Raw genomic sequence first — 21,176 nt, forward strand, 5'->3', positions numbered from 1 at the left:
TAACGTTTATTTTTTAGGAGGAGCATGTTTTCAGGGAGAGTTTTCAGTTTTTCAGCAGCTGGTTTCACTTTGTTGGTGCTATATGTGTATCATTATTTATAAAAATAAATATAAATATATAAACTATTACCATTGTTTCGCGAACTTTGAAACAATATTTGGAAGAATTCATGATTTGTACCATCATTAGTCGAATTGAGGCTGGTATTTTCGTGTCAAACCTGTTCACCGTTTTATTGAACATATTTACAAAGCCGTAGATAAACATGCTCCTGAATGTGCCTCATTAAGGTGTCACATTGCGCATGCGTGTCATACGTCAAGGGAGCAGATTCATACTTTGAGGGTTAGTCAGGTTTACAGTTATTCTATACACTACAAGGAAGTACGCTGAGACGGTGTGGTTCTGTAGTTGCACCTTTACTTCCTCGCGGTTTAATCCGGTTCTGTTAATATTCGGTTAATTAACCTGGAGAAGTCTGCTCAGGGTCGTGATGTAATATGGCATCACGCGGTGTCAATCGTTTTGTTTTCTTGGTAAGCAATAGATGTTGGTCCCCCTTGCAAACTGAAAGAACTATATCCAGTGTATCTAGTTTAATATTTGATAGAGTACATGCACGAAGCGACAGAAGGCATGTTCTAGACACGAGACGCCCGACCAGTCACCAATGCCCAGGAAGTGGTCGCGACGTTCCGGGGGGGCGAAGCGTCCGAACCTGGGTCGCCGCCGGTTTGGGACTTGGTTTTGGTCTCGGTTTAGCCGGACTTTGGGACTCGGGGGAGGGGTTGGACGACGAGACAGTATCTCTCTACAGCTCCATTCTCAGACCAGTCCTTCGATCTGCACGGTGCGCCTCCCCGTACAAACCGGATAGCCCCCGGTACAAGTACAACTTCATTGCTGACGTAGTAGAGAAGTCGACTCCAGCTGTGGTGTACATTGAAATTGTTGGCAGGTAAGTTGGCACACAAACATCTTCATATTCAATAGTCATGTGTTATGTGCTTTTTCCAAATTCCAATTTATCGAGATGTGTGAAGCGTGGCTTGAGAGAAAACACGCTCGTCGTTTTTTGGTTTCAGGATGGATGACCTTGTTTCAGGGTGATGTATATCTTCAGACGTATAGTGTTTTACTGTCCATTTTTTTGTGTAGGCAACCATTTTCCGGGAGAGAGGTCCCTGTGTCTAATGGTTCGGGCTTCATCATCACCAGTGACGGTCTCATCGTCACCAATGCCCATGTTGTCGCCAACAAGAGAGGCGTGCGTGTCAAGCTGACCAACGGAGAAACGTACAACGCCACTGTGCAGGATGTCGACCAAGTGGCTGACATTGCCACCATTAAAATCACTGCTAAGGTGAACAACCACAACGCTTTTCAAATCTGTTTCGCATTTCCAAGGCTGCTGATTTCATACAACATACATACTCACATTGTCCCTCCCACCCTTGGCTCCAGCATCCTTTGCCCATCCTAGCCCTCGGACGCTCCTCAGATGTCCGCCAAGGAGAGTTTGTTGTCGCCATGGGCAGCCCATTCGCCCTGCGCAACACGATCACATCGGGCATCGTGAGCTCGGCCCAGAGAGGCAGTAAGGAGCTGGGCCTTTCCAACTCCAACATGGACTACATCCAGACGGATGCGGCCATTGATGTAAGTCGTATGACGGGTATATTGGGGTGTGAAGCAGAGTTACAGTGGCCCGCAGGTAACCCATGTTAAACTATCCCGATTGGCTGCAGTAATTTGGTTCAGAGGTTAACCGTGTTTGTTCACAGTCAAGGGGTCAATGTAGTTGGAGCCCCATGCTGTGGGGTGATGCGGGGTCCGACACCCGGTGTTGGGTGCGTTTGATTGTGAATGTTTTTGCGTATCTGTCGGTTTGTAGTAAGCATTCAATCGATTTGTGTTTTGCAGTTTGGGAACTCAGGAGGCCCCCTCATTAACCTAGTGAGTGACAGATCGAAGCATCACATACCAAAGAAAAGCTATCGAGTTAACTACAGAAGTATATTAGGTTTCTCCCACCATATTTAGATGTTTAAGATACTTTTGTCTGGTCTGAACCAGGACGGGGAGGTGATCGGGATAAACACCATGAAGGTCACCCCTGGGATCTCCTTCGCCATCCCCTCTGACCACGTCAAGCTGTTCCTGGACAAATCGGCAGAGCAGAAGAGTGAGTTGATGAAGATGGAGTACTCAAGGATGTAAAAGAATGTCACTTTGTTTGTGTGCCATCTGTGTATGGTGACGTTAACCACTAGCAGTTCCTCTTCCATAGGAAGGTCACAGCATTTTTTCTTTGATAGATGAGGAAGCAATAAAAAAATAAAACGGTCTGTTATTAAGACTATCATAACACCCATAAAGTTTATAACTATCATCCCATTTTATACAGTATCTAACTTTGTTGTTGTACCTGCCAGGATCGAAGTTCGGCCAATCAGACAGCAGGCGGAAGTATATTGGAGTAATGATGCTGACCCTGACACCAAGGTAATACTTTTAGCCATCGTGGTCGAAGGGATGTGTTCACAGAGAGAGAGAGAGAGTTTTGTGTCATCTTGTCTCTTTGCTTGTGCAGTATCATTGCAGAGTTAAAGCTGCGAGATTCCCTCTTCCCAGAAGTCACTCATGGAATCCTGATCCACAGGGTCATCATGGGCTCACCAGCAAACAAGTAAGCATGGCGTCACAATTCCTGGGCCGCACTTTAAAAAACAGATCCAACACCGTGATAGACATCAAGAGTTTGCCTTCACAGAGGAACTTGTCCATACAGATGAAAAGTTAAACTAAGCACTTATTGTATGTTGTACCTCCTTGCACTTAAAAATAGTACTTAGTATTATGTAGCATCTTATCCTAGCCATCTTTGTAGTACACAGGGAATGGGTTAACCTAGCAATTGTTAGGGCTTGTCACTTGGTTCTAGGAACAACCTTACTGTACAGACAGCGATATATTGTTTCTCCTGACAAATGTACTTTTTGTAAGTCGCTTTGGATAAAAGCATCTGCTAAATGTAAATGTCAACTGTGCTAGATCTTAACCCCTTCAATAGTAACAGCTTATTAATGGAAGATATTTAGTAGGAGACCCCGACTTGTATGGAAACAAATGGGCCACAAATGTTTTGTAATGACATTTGACATAGACACGCAAATTGTCAGGCTTTTTGTAACCTTGAGGAATGTATTCAACCAACGGTCCACGTCCAGGCTACCGTATAATGGTATTTTCTCTCAGAGCCGGCATGCAGCCGGGGGACGTTGTGGTGGAGATCGACGGCACTAAAGTGAACACCTCAGAGGATATCTACCAGGCGGTGCGCAGCCACACCACCATCTTAATGTTGGTCCAGCGGGGACAGGAGCGGCTGAGGATGCAAATAACACCAGAGTATGCAGAGTGACCGCTGAGAGCTTTCACTCCTCTCCTGCCCGAGGGGGAGCAGGAGGGGAGTGATCATTACCAGTGTTCACTCCTCTCCTAACCGAGGGGGAGCAGGAGGGGAGTGATCATTACCAGTGTTCACTCCTCTCCTGCCCGAGTAGGGGCGGGAGGACCGAAGGATGAGGTCTAAACTCGTGACTCTACGGACAGATTCCTCCCAGACCGGAGCCATCAGACACACGTCACACCTCAAGAACACAAGTCTTTTTTTAAATGTTTTGAAGTGAAAACATCTTTTATCATTGTTGGCAATGATTCTGTATAATTTCCACTTGAGTCGAGGACACCATTGGGAAGCTGTAGGATGTATGCCTACATTGTTGTTCATGGTAGTAATACTGTACAGATATGTCATACCAAACAAAGTGCAAGACAGTATATTTTTACGACAAAGCAATTTAATGTTAGACACTGGCAAGAAACAGGACAGACCCACACTGCAGATTGAACTAACGGTATAAACTACTCAGATTGAGTGAAAAAGTTGGAGAAGCCACAAATGCTACTGAGACCATGATCCCACGTTTAAAATAAATGAACATTTACAAACATAGCGTCCTCTAAATGACTGGAGCGATGGTGCGTTCAGACCAAATGGGAAGAACCGCCCTCTAAATGACTGGAGTGATGGTACATTCAGACCAAATGGGAAGAACCGTCCTGAGGACGGAGAACTCGGATGGCCGGCTGACAGTCATGGCCTCCTTGAAAATGGATGAGAATCAGCAGTCCAAAGCTCCAATCTATTACTCAAAACATTGCTATTGTTTCTTTAACTCGCAAAAATTACCAAATTATTGGTACCAAATTAAAGATTTATTCATTTCAAAGTAAAAACATAGATTATTTTCTTGACCAAAATAATCGCAGACCGTTCATGATTGAAAAATGAAGCGGCCCTCATCTAAATTTTGGAGCGACTGCCCAAATGCGGAAATTAGACTTTTTTTTCTGCCTATGCACAGTAATACACACTTACAGTAAAGAAATAAAGTGACAGAACTGAACATCTACACAAACGTGTTTGCTTCAGACACAGATAAACATTTATGGTATACAACGTTCAATATGCTCATACTGGGGGACTAAAGACATTCGGTTAAGGTACAAGTACTACAGTACTACAACATACCAGGAGAGGATTATTCTTTTTTTTTTTTTTTTAAATGGTTAAATTCCCATTCAAACTTTAAAATGGCTTTGTGTGTGTGTGTATATATATATATATATATATATATATATATATATATTGCTGGTTATAGTTTTTTTTAGGAAAATATAAATTGTGCGACTTAAGCTTACAATATATACTGCTGGCAGTAACTCTTGTCCTGCCCCCTGGCCCTCCACCCTGCAACAGAGACCCTGTGAGGGTCTTTCACCGCGGTGGATCGCTGAAGAAACGGGGGACCAGGCGGCCACCCTCCTATCCAACATACAGACACATAAATAAGGGCGAGTAGAGAGGGGGGGGGGGGGGGGAGGATAAACCGTAGTGTCCGGTCCGGGCCGGCAGGAAGAGGGCTTTAAGTGTGTGCCTAGTTGACTTGGTCCAGAGCTCGCAGAAGCTCCTCCCCCTGCAGCAGAAGCTGGCGCCCTTGTACGGGCGCGTTGACCTCACAGTCGTAGCGGGTGAGCTGGGGCAGGGTGATGGCCGGGCTGCCGCCCTCCGAGGAGGGGCCCAGGAGGAGGCTGGCCAGGTCTGAAAGCAGGGAGACGGGTTAGAGCCATACATCCAGGGTTGTCTGCTGAGGGTCTTAATCTGACAGAGGCCTCACCTGACGGCAGCAGCAGGATGTAGCGATGGGAGAGCACCACAGGAACCTCCGACACCTTCAGCTTCTTCCCCTGCTCACACTGGCCCTGAAGCAATGCCCCCTGGGAAATGGAGAGACCGCACTCAGTGATCTGTGGTAGGTGTGGTCGGTGTAGCACGGTGCTTGATTGGGTGGCGATGGTGTAGGCTAACTGATGGAGGGGTTTCTGCGCTCACCGCTGCAAAGACCTCCGTCAGCGGGACATCGCCCAGCTTCCTCTTGCGCTGGGCGTTCTGGGCGGCCAGCATCTTTAGAGACACCTCCTTCTCTAGCTGAGGGTTCCTGAAGACAGAAGGGTGGAGAACGTGTTCACTCAGCCCGGGCATCCTCGTTGAGGCCAAGGTTTATTTTTAGCACACCCAAATTAACACAAAACATCAACGGGAAAACCTCAAAATGAAAAAAATCTGATGAACAAACGACACCACTCTTAAAATAATTCCAAGGCAAGCTAATACATAAAAAGACAACCTTTTAATTGTATATTCATTTTTGATTATATGTATGTTATTCAAAAAAAATTGGATTGATCCATTTCTGGTATCAAATCCCAGGTACCACCTGCAGTACAGTCAGACCACCAGCGGCTTGCTGACCACGAGGTTAAGAACCCTGTCCTACACAGTCAGCCACTGCATGGAGCAGCTCTGAACGGCTACTAGAACAGAACATACAACCAGGCGCTGGAGAAGTAAGCTCCTGCCCCTGGGCCGTGGGGGGGGGGTCATCAGAAGGCCTACCTCTTGGAGAGCAGGAGGGCCGCGTTGGGCGTGGTCACCGGTTCCAGGGCCCCGGGAACCCCCGTGCGGCTGGAGGGTGAGCTCAGGTAGCTGTGGAGCGGTGCGGAGGCGGCCGGTGGCGGGACCGGCGGTGGCTCGCAGGGCAGGGGCTCGTCAGGGGCCAGCGAGCGCAGCTGGAAGTCGTCGTCCATGGGGATGTACGGCGCCAGCATCTCCAGGTCCAGGTCCTCGATGGCCTGGACACACAACGTACCGGCACGGAGACTGGGTTCAAGACGGGGACTTAGGGAAGAGGAAGGATGGACTGGGGGGTCTGCAAAAGACTCAAGACTCACATGTTCAGAGTTCCCCCTAGACTCTGCATGGGCTCCCCCCTTACCCCCCCACACACCCCTCTTACGCACTTCTTGTATGTTGTACGTCCTTGCACTTAAAAATAGTACTTGGCATTGCGTAGCATCTTATCCCAGCTATCTTTGTTGTATACGGGGAATGGGTTAACCTAGTGATTGTCAGTGCTTGGCACTTGTTTCTATGAACATCCTGTTGCAACAGCAATATATTGTTGTTTCTCTTTCTTCTGACAAATGTACTTATAGTAAGTCGCTTTGGATAAAAGCGTCTGCTAAATGCCCTAAATGTAAACGGATCTGAAAGCCTACCTGGGTCGTGAAAGGGGTCTTGGGCTTCGTGTCGACGGCAAACAGCTTCTCGACCAGGTCGAAGTCCGAGCTGAGCTCCATGTCCCCGGGGAAGCCGACGTTCAGGGGGCTGTCGGGCTGACAGGGGGGAGGGGGGAGACGGGTCAGCACTTTGTAAACGTTATCAACGGCATGAGGTCCCAACAACCCGAGGTCAGGTGACTCACCACCGGGGGGCTGCTGGCCTGCGTTTGGCCGCCGGCTCGGCCACAGGGCACCTCCTGCTCTGCGGGGGGGCTGGTGGTGGAGCGGGGGGACTCACTGGGGGTCAGGGCGGTCAGAGGCAGGGCCAAGTGCTCACTGGTGGAGGGCAGCATCACGTCGTTGTAGAGTGGCGCGTCCTGCAGAAGGTCCATCTGGGAGTCTACGGTGGAGGTGGACAGACGTTGGCGTAGAAACAAAAGACTCAAGACTCACTTGTTCAGAGTTCAGCTGGACTCTGCATAGCCTCCCCCTTACGCCCCCACACCCCTCCTACACACTTACATTGTATATTGTACGTCCTGGTACTTAACGTATGCACTTATTGTATACTATTGTCCGTTGTATGTCCTCAAACATATAAATAGTGCTTAGCATTGTAGCATCTTATCCTAGCAATCTCATATTTTTAGTGTGACCCGAACCCTAAATGGAATCCTATTGCTATAATAGAGTACTAAAGTGTGACGTCACGTTTTCATAGCAACCGATTTTCGGTTCTACACAAACCAAATTAACAAGGGGAAATCCTATGCCACACGAACGTTTTATAGAAAAGGAACGATTTTTTTTTGTGAATTGATTTGCGAGTTTGCTTTACCAATGATGTAAGTAATATTGAGAATAGACTGTCTTCATATAAAAAAATAATAATAAACTAACGTTTATGAACTTCTCCTTTTAAAACCCCAGGGGAATACATGAACGCCTCGACATGTTTCGATTGGCAGTGATTTTCACCTCTTGAAATTGATTTATTTTCATTTTGAAAGAAACAACACATGGAAGCGATGTAAAACGCCATCTCTCGTTCGGTTGTTTAGAACAGAGAATCCGGTTGCCAGGACAACGTGGCATTTTCACTTTAGTACTCTATGGAGAGTGGAGGTATGCTGTGTTATAGGGGTGGAGGGACAGTTCTGATTGGAGGAGGCGTGCGACTGACCAGGGCAGCTGAAGTCCAGGGAGATGAAGGTGTCTCCCGCGGCCGGGGCCAGCAGGGTGAGGGCCTCGGGCTCCTCCTTCAGCTGGTCGTACAGGCTGACCAGGGGCGGGCCCTCAGGGGCCTGCGTGAAGATCTGAACAACGCCCACTTCTGGAGCCTCCTCCTCGCTGGGCAGCGCCTGGAGAGTCGCGGCCTGGACCACAGTCTCGTCTGCATGGCAGACCGTCTCCATCACCTCCTCCTGCTCCTTCTCCTCCTGCTCCTCCTCCTCTACCTCCTGCGGCCCTTTCTTCTCCTCCTTCACGGGCTTCAGGTCCTCTGTCTGCTCCAGAGAGAAGATCAGCTTCTCCTCCTGGACACCGCTGTGATGGGGAGAGGACGACCGGATGGTTATTAACACAACCGTGGAAATGGAAGAGCTCCCAAAACAATCAAAAGGACGGAATATGATGGAAACGACTAACGTGGTCACATTTGGGGCGTTGATTGAAATTGTAGTGGAACTGTAATGTACTTCACAGAATATCTTTCTATCTAACACACCATATACAAATCTATGGAGATGAGGGTGGAGCCCCTCTATCATCCACCTCTCCACTGAACACCAGCGAGGTCGGCGGGGCCCTACCTGAGCACGAAGTTGACGCAGACCACACACTGCGGCTGGGAGTTCTTGTTGTTGTAGATGACGGTGGCCTGCGTCTCCACCCACACGAAGCCCCCCCCACGGGCCAACATGCGGTACTGCCCCGTGCTGACCTGCCCCTTGGCAAACACTACGACCAGGGAGAGAGAAACAGAAGTTTAAAACTGGTCCGGACTCGTTTCTCCAGACGTCAGGCGCCAGGATGTGGTCGGACGGCCTTACGGTTGTGGTGGGTCTTGGTGAGGTGGTCCGAGTCCAGGGCGTGGTAGTACTCGTACACGGAGCGGTTCATCAGGTGTTCCGGGTCGTAGCCCATCAACTCTGTTATCCTGCAAGGACGTGTGGAAAACAGTTAAAAGAGTAAATAGAAGAATAGAAAACCAAGACTCACTTGTTCAGAGCTCCCCTAGACTCTGCATAGCCTCCCCCCTCACGCATTTATTGTATGTTGAACGTCCTTGCACTTCAAATAGTCCTCAGCATTGTGTAGTGCTTATCCTAGCCAATCTTGTTCTATACAGGAAATGGGTCAACCTAGCCTTTGTTAGTGCTTGGCACTTCTATGAACATCCTTACTCTAACGACAGTGATATAGTGTTGTTTCTCTTTCTTCTGACAAATGGACTTATTGTAAGACGCTTTGGATAGAAGAGTCAGCTAAATGCCCTGAATGTAAATGTAACGATCCTTTAAAGGAGACGGTTGAACAGCTCTGAAAAGTTTTGTTCATGCCATCTAACCATTGACCACTAGGTGGCTCTGAAGTAGGGCTGGGCGATAACTCGATTACGATTATTAATCGCGATAAAACTCACGTTGATTACGGCGATAAGCATAAGACATAAATGCTCGATATAAAAAAATAAATAAAAGTTTTAAAAAGTAAAATAAATAAATAAATAAAAACAGTTCTGATATGGATTTACCTAACAGCCAATCACACAGCAGAAATAAACAATAGTCAGATCGCAGTTTTGCGGTTAATGTCTAAGTACACCCCATTTCCTGGTGCATGTTTGAGCTTCGGTTCCAGCACTGCGGTACGGAAAGACGAGAGGAGAGGAGCGTTTTGCGACAGAATAAAAATGAGCGGAACAACGGAGGGTGAAGTAGTCGATAAAAAAGGTTACAAGACGTCCATTATATGGAAGTGGTTTGGCTATCTCAAAACTGATGAAGCACAGGATAAACCCTTCTGTAAATTATGCCGTCGGTCGGTGCCAGCACGATTGGGAAACACAACTAATTTATTTCAACATCTGAAAACATACCATCCCAGCGACTACACAGAAAGTATGAAAATGCGCGCAGCAACAAGTGTTGCCCGCCGTCCTACCACAGCTGTCAGCAGCGCGAGCGGGGCTGTTCCAAAACAGCAGTCTATCGTGTCGTCTTTTGCGGGAGTTGTACCGTATGATAAACAATCAAAAAGAAGCATGATAATAAGCAAGTGTATGGTTTAACTAATGAACACTCTGGTTTCTTCAGGCTTCAGCAGTATCAAATTATATCACACACACACACGCGCACACACACAGCCTATCAACAACAATGTAAGAATATGCAACGACCTCCTGTATGTTTTTGTCTCGTCCGTTCTGTCTCGTTCTGTCCCTCACCTAATGTTATGTCTTTCACCTGTCAAAAAAAATAAATAAATATATATATTATACATATCGTGATTAATATCGATATCGAAAAAATAATCGTAATAATATTTTTTGCAAAATGGCCCAGCCCTACTCTGAAGCCCCACAAGTTCTTGGTTCGAGAGAGAGGAGCTGAATCCCCTTCTTCTCCACAGAGAGAGGAGGGCTTTAGAGCCACCTAGTGGTCTTGGTTCGAGAGAGGAGCTCTAGATCCCCCCATCGCCACATGGTCAGCCGTTCAGAAGAACGTTCCAGTGAGTGCAGTTTTCCTCATGGTGGGGGGGTCAGGTGTGGGGTCAGGTGTGGGGTCAGGTGTGGGGTTCACGGCGTGGGGGGCGGACCTCTCGTCGCAGTAGGTGAACTTCATGTCCAGTGTGTGTCGGCTCAGGAAGGTCTTGGTGTCCAGGGGCACCTCGATGTTGGAGGGGTGCGGGATGGGGTCACAGATCAGCACCAGGTAGGGCACCGGGGGCCTGGAGGGTGGGGCCTTCTCCTCCTCCGCAGGGGGTTCAAACACGCGCACGTGGCCGGAGCACCGGAGCACCTTGAAGGAGAGAGCGGGAGAGAGCGGTGAGTGAGGGCGCCTCGTCGTCTCAGCAGGGGGTCTGCCACCCGTCCCCACGCGAGGGACAGAGCGGTCATTACTGGGACATTTACATTCAGGGCATTTACATGATATAAATGAGTCAGTAGAAAGAGAAACAACATATGGCCGTCAGTACAGTAGTAGGCCGGGTCATACCTTCCAGGTGGCCGACTTGACGTTGACGGTGCGCCCTCTGCTGGTGAGGGTGCACTTCATGCGGAGGAAGAAGGTGCGCTCGGTGCTGGGTTCCTTGTTCTTCTTGGAGCCTGAGGGGAGCCACAGGGAGCAACAGAGAGGGAACCCTGGGGCTGTTAGTGTTCAGTACTGATTTATTCTGTCCCATTGGACGTTTGTAGCTCAGCCTTCACTCTGAACAATGGATGTGTTCGTTACTAGACCTAGAACTGCCATCAATGTTTACGATCCAATCCCTCATGGTTCTGCTTTGTGTAAGGAAATCCATAAGGTCAGGGCTGTGATGCCGCTGTGAATAAAGTCAGTCAGATGGTAATGCTTCCTGAAATACTATGGAGAGATGTCAGCGGACGATGGCTTTGAGGGAACAGGGGGCAACAGCTGATTAAAGGTGATATTGCTCATGGGTGCTTGGGGTGCAGAAAGCCTTCATATGTGTGCAGTAGAAGGCTGCAGGCAGGGTTCCATGCATCAGCGCAGGGCATCAGAGCATTATTGCTGCTGACTATTGTATGAGCAGCGGCGCCTGGGGGACACAGGGGCTGAGATCCAGAGCGGACGGCCCACAGGGACACATCTCTTCCCAGGAACGGTATAGGGCGAGCGGGCCTGGAAAAGATCTTTTTCCGGAGATAAAGCGAGCTCCCACACATGGACTAAGCTGAGCTGCTGCTTAGGGAGTCATGTGTGCTGCTCAGAGACTGCTCCCCGATGGGCTCCACGCCGCAGCCAGCAGAATGCGTCTGCAGGGCCGCTGGTACTCTCGAGATTGCTTTGGCCACCGAGGGAGCCTGAATACATTAGGCTTGATGCGTCAGGGGAAAATAACAACATTTACTAGATGTATTCTCCTTTCCTTACGGAATGACAGATCAGGAGTCGCACAGCCGACTACAAATTATGTTTAATGCAGGCTCCTGTTACGATCAACGCGGAAAGTAATATCCTAAAAAGGCCAAATTTAGTTTCCTTCTATTTGCGGCGATTGCTCGCTGATAAAGAGGAATTTAATGGGCCCGAGAATAAAAGGTCTTCCAACCTCTTGGGTATAAAAGATAATTCCCAGCATCCAGCAGAGTGCACTGGGAGGCCATTCCATCGCTGGGAGGAGGAACCAGGGGGACGGGCACACAGAGACGTGTTCCAACAGCCCACAGCTCAGTGCCAACACAGGAGTGTGTGCGTGTTTCTGCTTGTCTCAAAGCATTCAACGTTGTTATCGTGGGGATCGCGGGCCAGGGTTTGATTCTTACCTGTTTTGTGGACCAACATCTCTCTCATCTCCTCCTGGTCACATGGATGCGTGTAGTCGAACACGCTCTGTCCGGTCAGGTCAAACTGGCAGAACAACACAAAGAGGAGAGAGGTCAGAGGTGAACAGCAACGGCCCAGGTCCACTAGGGCTGCACGATATATTGTTTTCGTACCAAAATACAAAAGATATTCGTATCGCTGGATGCTCGCAATATAAGAAATATATAAAAATCGAAGATCATATATAGGCAATTCTTTTTTTGATAACCTTGTCTTATTTACAAGAGAAATCTGTCTGAAATAACATAATTTTTTCAGATTTAAGGGTTCTTGGATACAGTTGCTAGGGAGTGACATGCAGGCTCTGCATGCACAGCGAACCACCAATTATGATCCGAAAACCAAAGCAGTCCCCGCTAGTTAAAACTTCAAAATGAGTCAGCAAAAGTAGAACGCTACAAAATCACCCCAATCATTATACTATGTACACATTTTTGGCCCCGCCCCACCAAATTTTAGATCATCATCATCATCATCATCATCATCATCATCATCATCATCATCACATTAAGGCATACTGTCATCACTCAAAGCCTCCATACCCAGGGTGAACAAGAGGAGACCAACCTGTGCCAGGCCCAGGCACTTGTGGACGTTCTCTGAGAGGTAGATCATGTCTCCGTCCTCCGACAGCACCATGAGGAACCCCTCCAGGGCCTTCAGGTAGGAGCCGCTCAGCCGGGCCCCCAGCTCACTCTCCTCCGGGGCCGCCTCCGCCACAGGCCCGTCTGCGGCCCAGAGGAACACATTCATATTACATTTAGTGTGTTTAGCAGACATGTTTATCAAAAGCAACCTACAACACATGTACAACAGGATGTACGTGTTGTGTCCGGGCGTACAGCATACAATAAGTGCGTTAAGAGGGGTATGGTGGGGTAAAGGGGGGAAGCTACGCAGAGTCTAGGTGAACTCTGAACACTTGAGTCTTGGGTCTTTTGCAGAAGCTGGTGAGCAACTCTGCGGTCCTGACCTCGGCAGGGAGCTCGTTCCACCACTAAAGTGCCACAACAGAGAGGAGTTGTGAATCTAATGATCGACCTTTGCTTGCTCAAAGAATGGGCATGGGAGGGTGGGTGTTGTATTTAGGCGTACCACTAAATCTGCATCAAGATTTGCGGACCGCCTCATACGCCGATGGTTCATAATGGATAAATAGCCATGCAGGGCACCAGTGTTACTGGAAGAAGGCCCTGGCCGGGGGAGACGGTGGAAACAGCGAGTCAGCAGCGCTGCTTGTGCTCCAAGGTTTTTTTTAGCACCCGAATTAACACGAAAAGTCAACGGAAAAACTCAAAATGGAAACATTCTGTGGAACGGACAAAGCGGCGCTATTCCTAAAATAATAGCAAGCCAGAGAACTACAAAAAAAGACAAAACGTTATTTATTTTTTATTAATTCTTGACTAGATGTATATTATTTTTTATATTGTTGTTCATTGGTCCATTTCAGGTTTCAAATCCCAGGCAGCACCTGCAGTAGGATCGCGTACCTCCGGTGGCTCGCTGACCATGAGGTTAAGACCCTGTTCTAAACAATCAGCCACGGCATGGAGCAGCTCTAAATGGCCCGGGTACTTTGAATCACTGCTTCATGGGAAGGAATGAGAGCTAAAATCATCCAAAGGCTTTCCTTCTGTTCGTGCCAACATGTCTGGCTCAGCACAGCAACACAGTGAGAATATCTGGCCACCATGGCATTTATTCAATTCCCCTTTGAATATGTAATATAATATAAAACACATGTCACCACCATATTTAAGGATGCGATGTCATGATGAAGGTTCTACTGAGTGGAGCCCTGGGCTAGGGCGGAGTCCCCACCTGGGCGGAGCCCCCACCTTTGCAGGTTCCCCACCATTGCAGAGCCCCCGCCTCGGCGGAGCCTAATATGGCCTAATATAGGAGCCCTAATATGGCCTAATATGGGAGCCCTAATATGGCCTAATATGGGAGCCCTAATATGGGCGGAGTCCTCACCTGTGCCGAGCAGCTTCATCATGCGCAGGTAGCTGATGGTGAGCCTCATGATGGAGGCCTTGTCCAGGTTTGCCCGGACGCTGTGGGGCATGGGCAGCTCCTGGGCCAGCTCGTAGAACACCTCCGACTCCTTCCCCCGCCGGCAGCGCGCCGCATCCCGAGACTTCTCCTTCCTGCGGTCCGAGCTCACCCTGCAGGGGGGATGACATGGGCGGGTAAGCATTGGGGGTTTCCACTAAAGAAAATGTACTACCCGATAACGATTCAGATTCCTGAACTTGAGCGTCGGCGGATACCGAGTATATACCACTACAGCATCTTGCATTGTTTTGTTAGAACTAGATAGTTTACATTGATATCCATAATTATAATAATACATTTGTATTCTTGTAGTTAAGCGTCCACGCATCCATGGTTTTCCAAATTGGTAGCTCGACACGCACATAGGTCAGAGATGACGCGTTTCCCTTTCCGACTTTCCACCTCTGACCGTTAACAAACGCAGCATAACACCGTAGTGTTTGTGATATTCTCTGCCTGTGTAGTAAATGAGCATGTGATGGTATCGGATCGGCACATAGACAGGCCGATAACGATGCGTAAAAGGCAGTATCGGAGGAATTTCCGATACTGGTATCGGACAACTCTATTTGGGAGGGCAGTGATGGACCCAATAGTTGGCCAGATCACACATGTTGAACGAACACACACACACACACACACACACACACACACACACACACACACACACACACACACACACACACACACACACACACACACACACACACACACACACACACACACACACACACACACACACACACACCACTAGGGGTGGGTCTGAAGTGTAGCGCAGGCTACTTCATCATCAGGTCCAAACGGAGCTGACTTATTCAGACACTCCCTGGGAGAGATTGGCTTAAGACAAAGCCAGCGAGACCTCCTTAGTGCGATTGGCTGACGGAGGGGGCTTGCCCTGGGGGGCTCTTCAGTCAGGCTTGCTGGAGCGCAGCCAAGACTAAGTATCACACCAATCATGCTGACATTTATGGTGCCCGGCTCTCGGAGCTACCAGAGGAGAATGGCAGTGGAGCCGCAACAACACGGGGAAATAAAGTAATCGGCTGAACACGAGAAGGCTGAAGTTGGGTTAATAAATTCAGCCCGGGTGCAGGTTGTTTTGACAATATTGTAATATGGTGTCGGTGCATTGTATCTGCTGTTTTTTTCATGGTACTTATGGCGTTCTGGAAACACCTCAACCCATGACTGATGATTAAGATTGCAAAGTATATTTATATATACATGGCGCTTGTGTCATGAAACATTAAATATCAACAGATTCTCGCTTCCTTCACAGCTTATAGAGGGCATGGTTTAGTAGTTTAAAAATAAAACTAATCATGTAAATATACACTTCATTCACTGTGAATGCATGGTATTCTTTGGATTACATTGTGAATGCTCCAGTATGAAAATGGCAAAGCACGAGGGTAATCCGTGAGTCTATCAAAGAGATAAACTAGGTCTTCACTTTTCACCCGATAGCCTGCAGTTCAGTCCACCGAGCAACCGGACAAACCGAAAATCCCTCAGGCTGCAACACTCATAGCACTCGGGGACATATTGAAAAGAGATCGCAAGATGGAGGGGGCAATCTAAGAGCTGCCTATTCTGAAATTCAACCCTAATTAAATCGATTTGTTGCACATTAAGAGCAATACAATTAACCCCTGCTCAAGTGTCCTGCTGCCGTCGGGCCAAAGCGCATGTTATTAACATAAAGACGCTGTTCTCTTCTTTGAACCCTCATAACACACCAGGCTGTTTATGCAGGATGTTTTTGTTAGCGATACACAATAACATATTGTGCGCACAATGCCAGAGAAACGTCACTTTACATTACAGCTAAAAAAATCAATGGCCGAGGGGGATAATCAGGGGGACTATCTACTAGAGTGCTTCAGGTCTGATTCAACAATCCATCCTCTATACATTGCACCAGTATTGGATCAGGAAACCGTCTGCTCTGTGAAGCTCAGTAAAGGTTATTCCTGTTATACTTTAGTATCAGTATCATATAGACCACAAATGTACAGCTTTTGGTCTTTGCAAGAAAAGGGAAGGCTTCTATTTATGAAAGTAAAAGATTCTTTCAATGACGAGATGAGGCATGTTTGGGCTTTAGTAAGATCACTGAATAAATGCCTTTTAGTATAGAGTCCTACTAGTAGTGGTGACAGGGGGGAGGGGACAACTTTTACACTAAGCTCTGAGGACCCTGCAGCTCAAATGCCCAGAACCTTTTTTGAAGGCAGTCAAGTGGATACAAATCTGTATGAAGGTACATCAGGTCTGTATAAGAGCAGGATGAACAGACCTCAGGTCTGTATCAAACGGGATGAACAGGAGATCCAAGAGTTTATCATTGATGTCGAAATACTCTGTCAGAAGAATCAATTTTGTATCAGTGGTATGGTCCAAAACCACAGCAAACACCTAGCCAAGCCTGAAATATTGATTATCCATATTGATTTAGTCTTAAAGATGTATAATGTGAGTGTGTTTGTATGAATCAAAGTCAAGCAGGGCTGCGAGGACCTCCTGGTAAAGACGACAGGCTCTGTGGTGAAACGTGAACACAAGACAGATCTGTGTGAACATACATGCGAGCAGAGGGGCCGTAATTAGATAACACCACCGTGCACATGGCTAGCATGCCTGAGAGCGCTCTGCATGGCGTTTGTTTCTCTCAGCTAATTATCTCCCCCTTTTAGTTACGTTTAATCAGACTGGCATGGCTGCGAAGTCACCAATCTATTCTGACTCATTTGACGTGTTGTGATAAAATAGAGTGCGCACGTCAGTGTGTAGAGCCATGGTTCCCACGGCTCCTGGTTTAGCATGAACACATCACCAAGACTACTATGAATGCTATGGTGGCTGAAGAATGAAGTAGTCATAGCTCATAGCTGCCCTTTATTTATTTAAGTTGATTGAGCAATGAAGCGCCCCCCCATACCACGTTAACAGTTGTTCTGTCCTTAGTTTAATCCTTGGTACTCCTCTTTCACAGAGAAGGGAATCAGCTGATTTCATTAATAAGACGCTTTTGAGAAAGCGCCTTATTAATTGAAAAGCTCAAAACGAAAAACACTCCCTTTTCTTGTGGTGGGAAAAGGGCAAATATGTGTGAGTACGTCCGTTTTCATATTGGACTCAACATTAATCAGTCATTTAGACTTACGCAACTGTTTCAAAATGTGCGGTACCCGGGCCGTACAGACCAGAGGTTGGGAAATCATTTATCACCAAACCATCCTGTCTCCCTGGTAGGGGAGGACGCCTCCCTGCCCTGGTAAAGCACACACACACACACACCGCTACCCTGCCCTTGTCAGTGGGGCTTGAGTCCTGCCCTATTCCGTTGAGTTTAATCTTTGACAGCGGAGACAACTTCATACATCTCTAGAGGGGCAAGTGGATCATCCTAGCATGAGGTGAAGTCCACAGCACATGCTTGTAGGCTGCTTTCCCTTTCCCTCCGCAAATAGACAAAGGTCTGTCTATTCTTGCTGCTGGCCTTTTGAGCCCACTATAGGGAGGGCTGCCCCTAGCTGTTAACACACAAGGACACAATAACAATACTTGGATCATCGTTTTTATGTTATATCCGATTTCAACCAATTTGGCTGCTCTCAAAAAGGCTTGCAAGAATGAATAAGAGATGAGAGGGAAATACAAGAGTCCTGCAGCAGCCCTCAATCAGCCCACAGGTTGGCAAAGGACTGTCACGGAACAACAGCGTAATGGACCAAAAACCGAACGGTTTACCCAGCGTTGAGGTAAATGACGCAAAGCAAAAAAGTCAAGAAAGAAGTCTAAACACTAGGAAATAATAACGTTGCAAAAATATAAGATGCAATTCTCCTGGAAGTCACTGCTGAATGCAGTGGATGGGCTTACTGCCATAGAGACAGTTTTCAGTGGCCGACTTGCACCCATCCAACCAAGCTTAGCAATGCTTGACCTGTAAGGTCAGGTGTGCAGAATTATTGGAACAGATCGGACTTGGCAGAAATGGAAAATAACATTCATAAATATATGAACGGACAAACAGCTCTAGAGAAAACGCGTTTTAAAGAAAATGTGTTTTGGCTAAGAGTTGTAGGAAAGGGGGGCGTGTTATCCCCATGGCTATGGTTATTTTTTAGACCTGCAACTAATCATTTGGAAGGTTGCTTATTCTAGATGGTCATTGGAATGATGAGCTTTAATGTAACTTACTTTTTCAGAATTTCCCATCTGGGATTATTAAAGTAACATTTATTTTTTGTCAGGCATATGCTTTTAACATAATGAGAAAGAAAACTCAACTTCACATATAATTTGTTGATTGAGAAGATGTGACAGTATTTTAACCCTTCAAAGAGCTGTCAACGCAGCCCTCTTTGCATGTTGATGCATAACGTTTTGCATTAACATGCATAACTTTATTTGTTACGCTTTTAAGAAAAATGACTGCATTGTTGGCCTTATCAATACTCAGAGGAGCCCTTTCTAGAAACATTTCATTAATGATAAAAACTTTTAAACTGAGCTCCTCTAAACCAATTCCAGTCCCGTTCGACTATAGTGTTGTCATGTTGGCAACATAGTTGTGACTTAACGCCAGGGTAGGAAATCTGGTGACAGCAGCAAGAGTAAGCTTGATTTTGAAAGTATCCAACCGAAAAAGTCCTAACCCTCCCTCAGGCTGCTTGTAAGCCCTTTCTCCCAAAGAGCATGAAAGGCTTGCTAGCTTTTCAAATAAGTCGACCTAGCTTAGATGGGAGATTTCAGACATGCATAATGAGTTGGGCAAGTATGAGTTGGGCAGGTAACAGGTAATAGGTAAATAAACAGCAGGTAGGCCATCAAGTAACCTCGTGAAATTAGCATTTGGGGAAGCTAAAAACGTTTCCATAATAAATTGTCCATCATAGACGACCTTCTTTGAGAGATGCGTCAGTGTAACCAGATGGTTCTCGTTTAAAGAAATAGACTTATGTGTCCAGTGTGAATGTGTTAATGTCCTCAACCTGGACATTTCACAGCACTCAAATAAATGTACTCATTGTAAGTCGCTTTGGATAAAAACGTCTGCTAAATGCCCTAAATGTAGATTTCAAAGCCTTAACCGCAAACTTTAGTAAGCCATATGGTAATATCAAAACATATGCAACAGGTAAATGTGTAGAATATGCAGAAAATAAACAGTTGTTACGTTTTACTTCCACTACTGCTTTCATGGAGCGGTTTTGCAGCGCTATTTTACCAAGCATGCAACGCCATTCCAATCAAACATTCACAATCGAACCAATTCTTGAGAAATTGAAATCAACTTGCCATCCCATCATCTTATTTTACTCTTAAAAACACTCAATCCAAATCAATGATTTCAGCATGCAGAATGGTTTGCATACTTTTGCACACTAACTTAACGAGTGTGTAATGCATGCAGTTAGGATACGACGTTAAGCAAAATGTCGTTAGTAATTTATACCGGAAGAAGGCAATATATTACTATGAATCTTACATCATGACATGTATTCAATCTTTTGCTGTGGTTTCATGGTGTAAATTAAAGTAATGTTCGATTTTAGCTTGATTTCAACGATAGTTTCTTCCTCGTTTAATTAAAACAATTAATAATTGTTGGTAAAAGCTACAGGTTTCTATATTCCTACTATTTAATAAAATGTTTAATCTATTATCTGCAAGAACTAGTTTACATTGGTTGAGGGTGGATTTCCCTGCAGTAAAGGCCTACCAGGTCATATCTTCACAATAATCCATCACTTTTACCAGCTGAAACCTGAATTACTTCCGTTAAAATACAAACAACATGATCTGAGGATCGATGTTAACAACACTTTGTCTGGAACACATTATAACTACTACCCGTCATAACATCACCTGGGGATTCAAAAAGGCTATTGATTTAAATATGTTGGAACAAAGTCAACGACATGCATGTTGTTATGCAACATAACTCACAACAGACAGCAGCTAGCCTGTTAGCTCCTCTAGCTAGCTGGTTAAAGGCTACCAGAAGAAGCCCTCCCGCATCCCGCACTAACTCCCCCGACAAGGGGTCTTCATTAAAGTCTCCGGTAAACAAGTTCACACCGGACGACACCTCAAAGTCAACGCCGAACAAGTTTCCGGTCTCGGTAAAGAAAACGACCGAGCTAGTTCCTAGAAGCGATAGCGTTACCTTTTCTTTTCAGGGACAATTCCAGTGTCCATTTCAGGACGCGGACCCGAGCAGAGGCTCTCCCGGGTACCGAAGCGGTCCGGTCGGTCTAGGATCTCTGGTTCTTATGGATCACTCGCACGGATCCCAGCTAATTACACGAGCAACGACGGGGACTGACTTTGGAAAACAATCGAAATGTATCGCGGTGTAAATCCGGAAAGAGTTGACTTCCCGTGGAGGACAGTGCCACGCTGGACGAGGGTTCCTCGCTTGAACGATGTTGCTCCGCCGCGGATGAACAGCGGCTCCGCCCCCCTCTAAGCAAGAAGCAGTGACGTGTCGGACCCTCAGATATGATCGCGTGTGTCAGTGTGCCTGACAGACGGATAGAGTGCGTAATCTGTCCTAATGGGATAATATGTAATCCACAACACAAGGTCAGAGAAGAAGCAATGCAAACCTTTAAGTTGCCATATTTGTTTCCCATTTTGAGACTTTAGTAAATTGTCATATAATTATGTTTCAAAAGTAACAATTGAGTGAAAAGATAGTCAGCCAACGTTACTTAAAAAGTGCGTTGAAACTAGTTAATTGTTAAATGATCATTATCAGTGCATGGTAACGTCTGAATCCAGGAAGCTCTTGGCTCTACACGTCAGTGTGACCCTTCAACAGACACATGATGGATGCT

General features: G+C 46.6%; 2 protein-coding genes across 3 annotated transcripts; one reads left to right on the top strand and one right to left on the bottom strand.

Moving 5' to 3' along the window:
- Positions 1 to 338: 338 nt before the first annotated feature.
- On the top strand, positions 339 to 3,706 carry LOC307086539 (serine protease HTRA2, mitochondrial-like). 2 transcript variants are annotated; one of them, XM_079751781.1, is made up of 8 exons: positions 339 to 959; positions 1,160 to 1,364; positions 1,466 to 1,660; positions 1,925 to 1,957; positions 2,078 to 2,186; positions 2,437 to 2,506; positions 2,595 to 2,690; positions 3,260 to 3,706. In XM_079751781.1, exons 1-8 carry the CDS (start codon positions 502 to 504, stop codon positions 3,423 to 3,425), a joined length of 1,332 nt encoding a protein of 443 aa, XP_079607907.1. In that variant the 5' UTR covers positions 339 to 501; the 3' UTR covers positions 3,426 to 3,706. The 2 variants fall into 2 exon arrangements, with proteins under 2 accessions (XP_079607907.1, XP_079607908.1); XM_079751782.1 differs by lacking the exon at positions 1,925 to 1,957.
- A 138-nt stretch (positions 3,707 to 3,844) lies between these two features.
- hif1aa (hypoxia inducible factor 1 subunit alpha a) lies at positions 3,845 to 20,763 on the bottom strand. Its single transcript, XM_079751780.1, has 15 exons — positions 20,504 to 20,763; positions 14,242 to 14,432; positions 12,829 to 12,989; positions 12,201 to 12,285; positions 10,909 to 11,018; positions 10,508 to 10,710; positions 8,740 to 8,846; positions 8,500 to 8,647; positions 7,872 to 8,233; positions 6,892 to 7,088; positions 6,686 to 6,802; positions 6,024 to 6,259; positions 5,460 to 5,565; positions 5,245 to 5,344; positions 3,845 to 5,168 (listed from the first exon to the last, which is right to left on the bottom strand). The coding sequence occupies exons 1-15, from the start codon at positions 20,533 to 20,535 to the stop codon at positions 5,005 to 5,007; spliced, it is 2,319 nt and encodes a 772-aa protein (XP_079607906.1). The 5' UTR covers positions 20,536 to 20,763; the 3' UTR covers positions 3,845 to 5,004.
- Positions 20,764 to 21,176: the final 413 nt, after the last annotated feature.

The sequence above is a fragment of the Pollachius pollachius genome, assembly GCF_949987615.1.
Source record: "Pollachius pollachius genome assembly, chromosome: 15".
In the NCBI taxonomy this organism is placed as follows: Eukaryota; Metazoa; Chordata; class Actinopteri; order Gadiformes; family Gadidae; genus Pollachius; species Pollachius pollachius.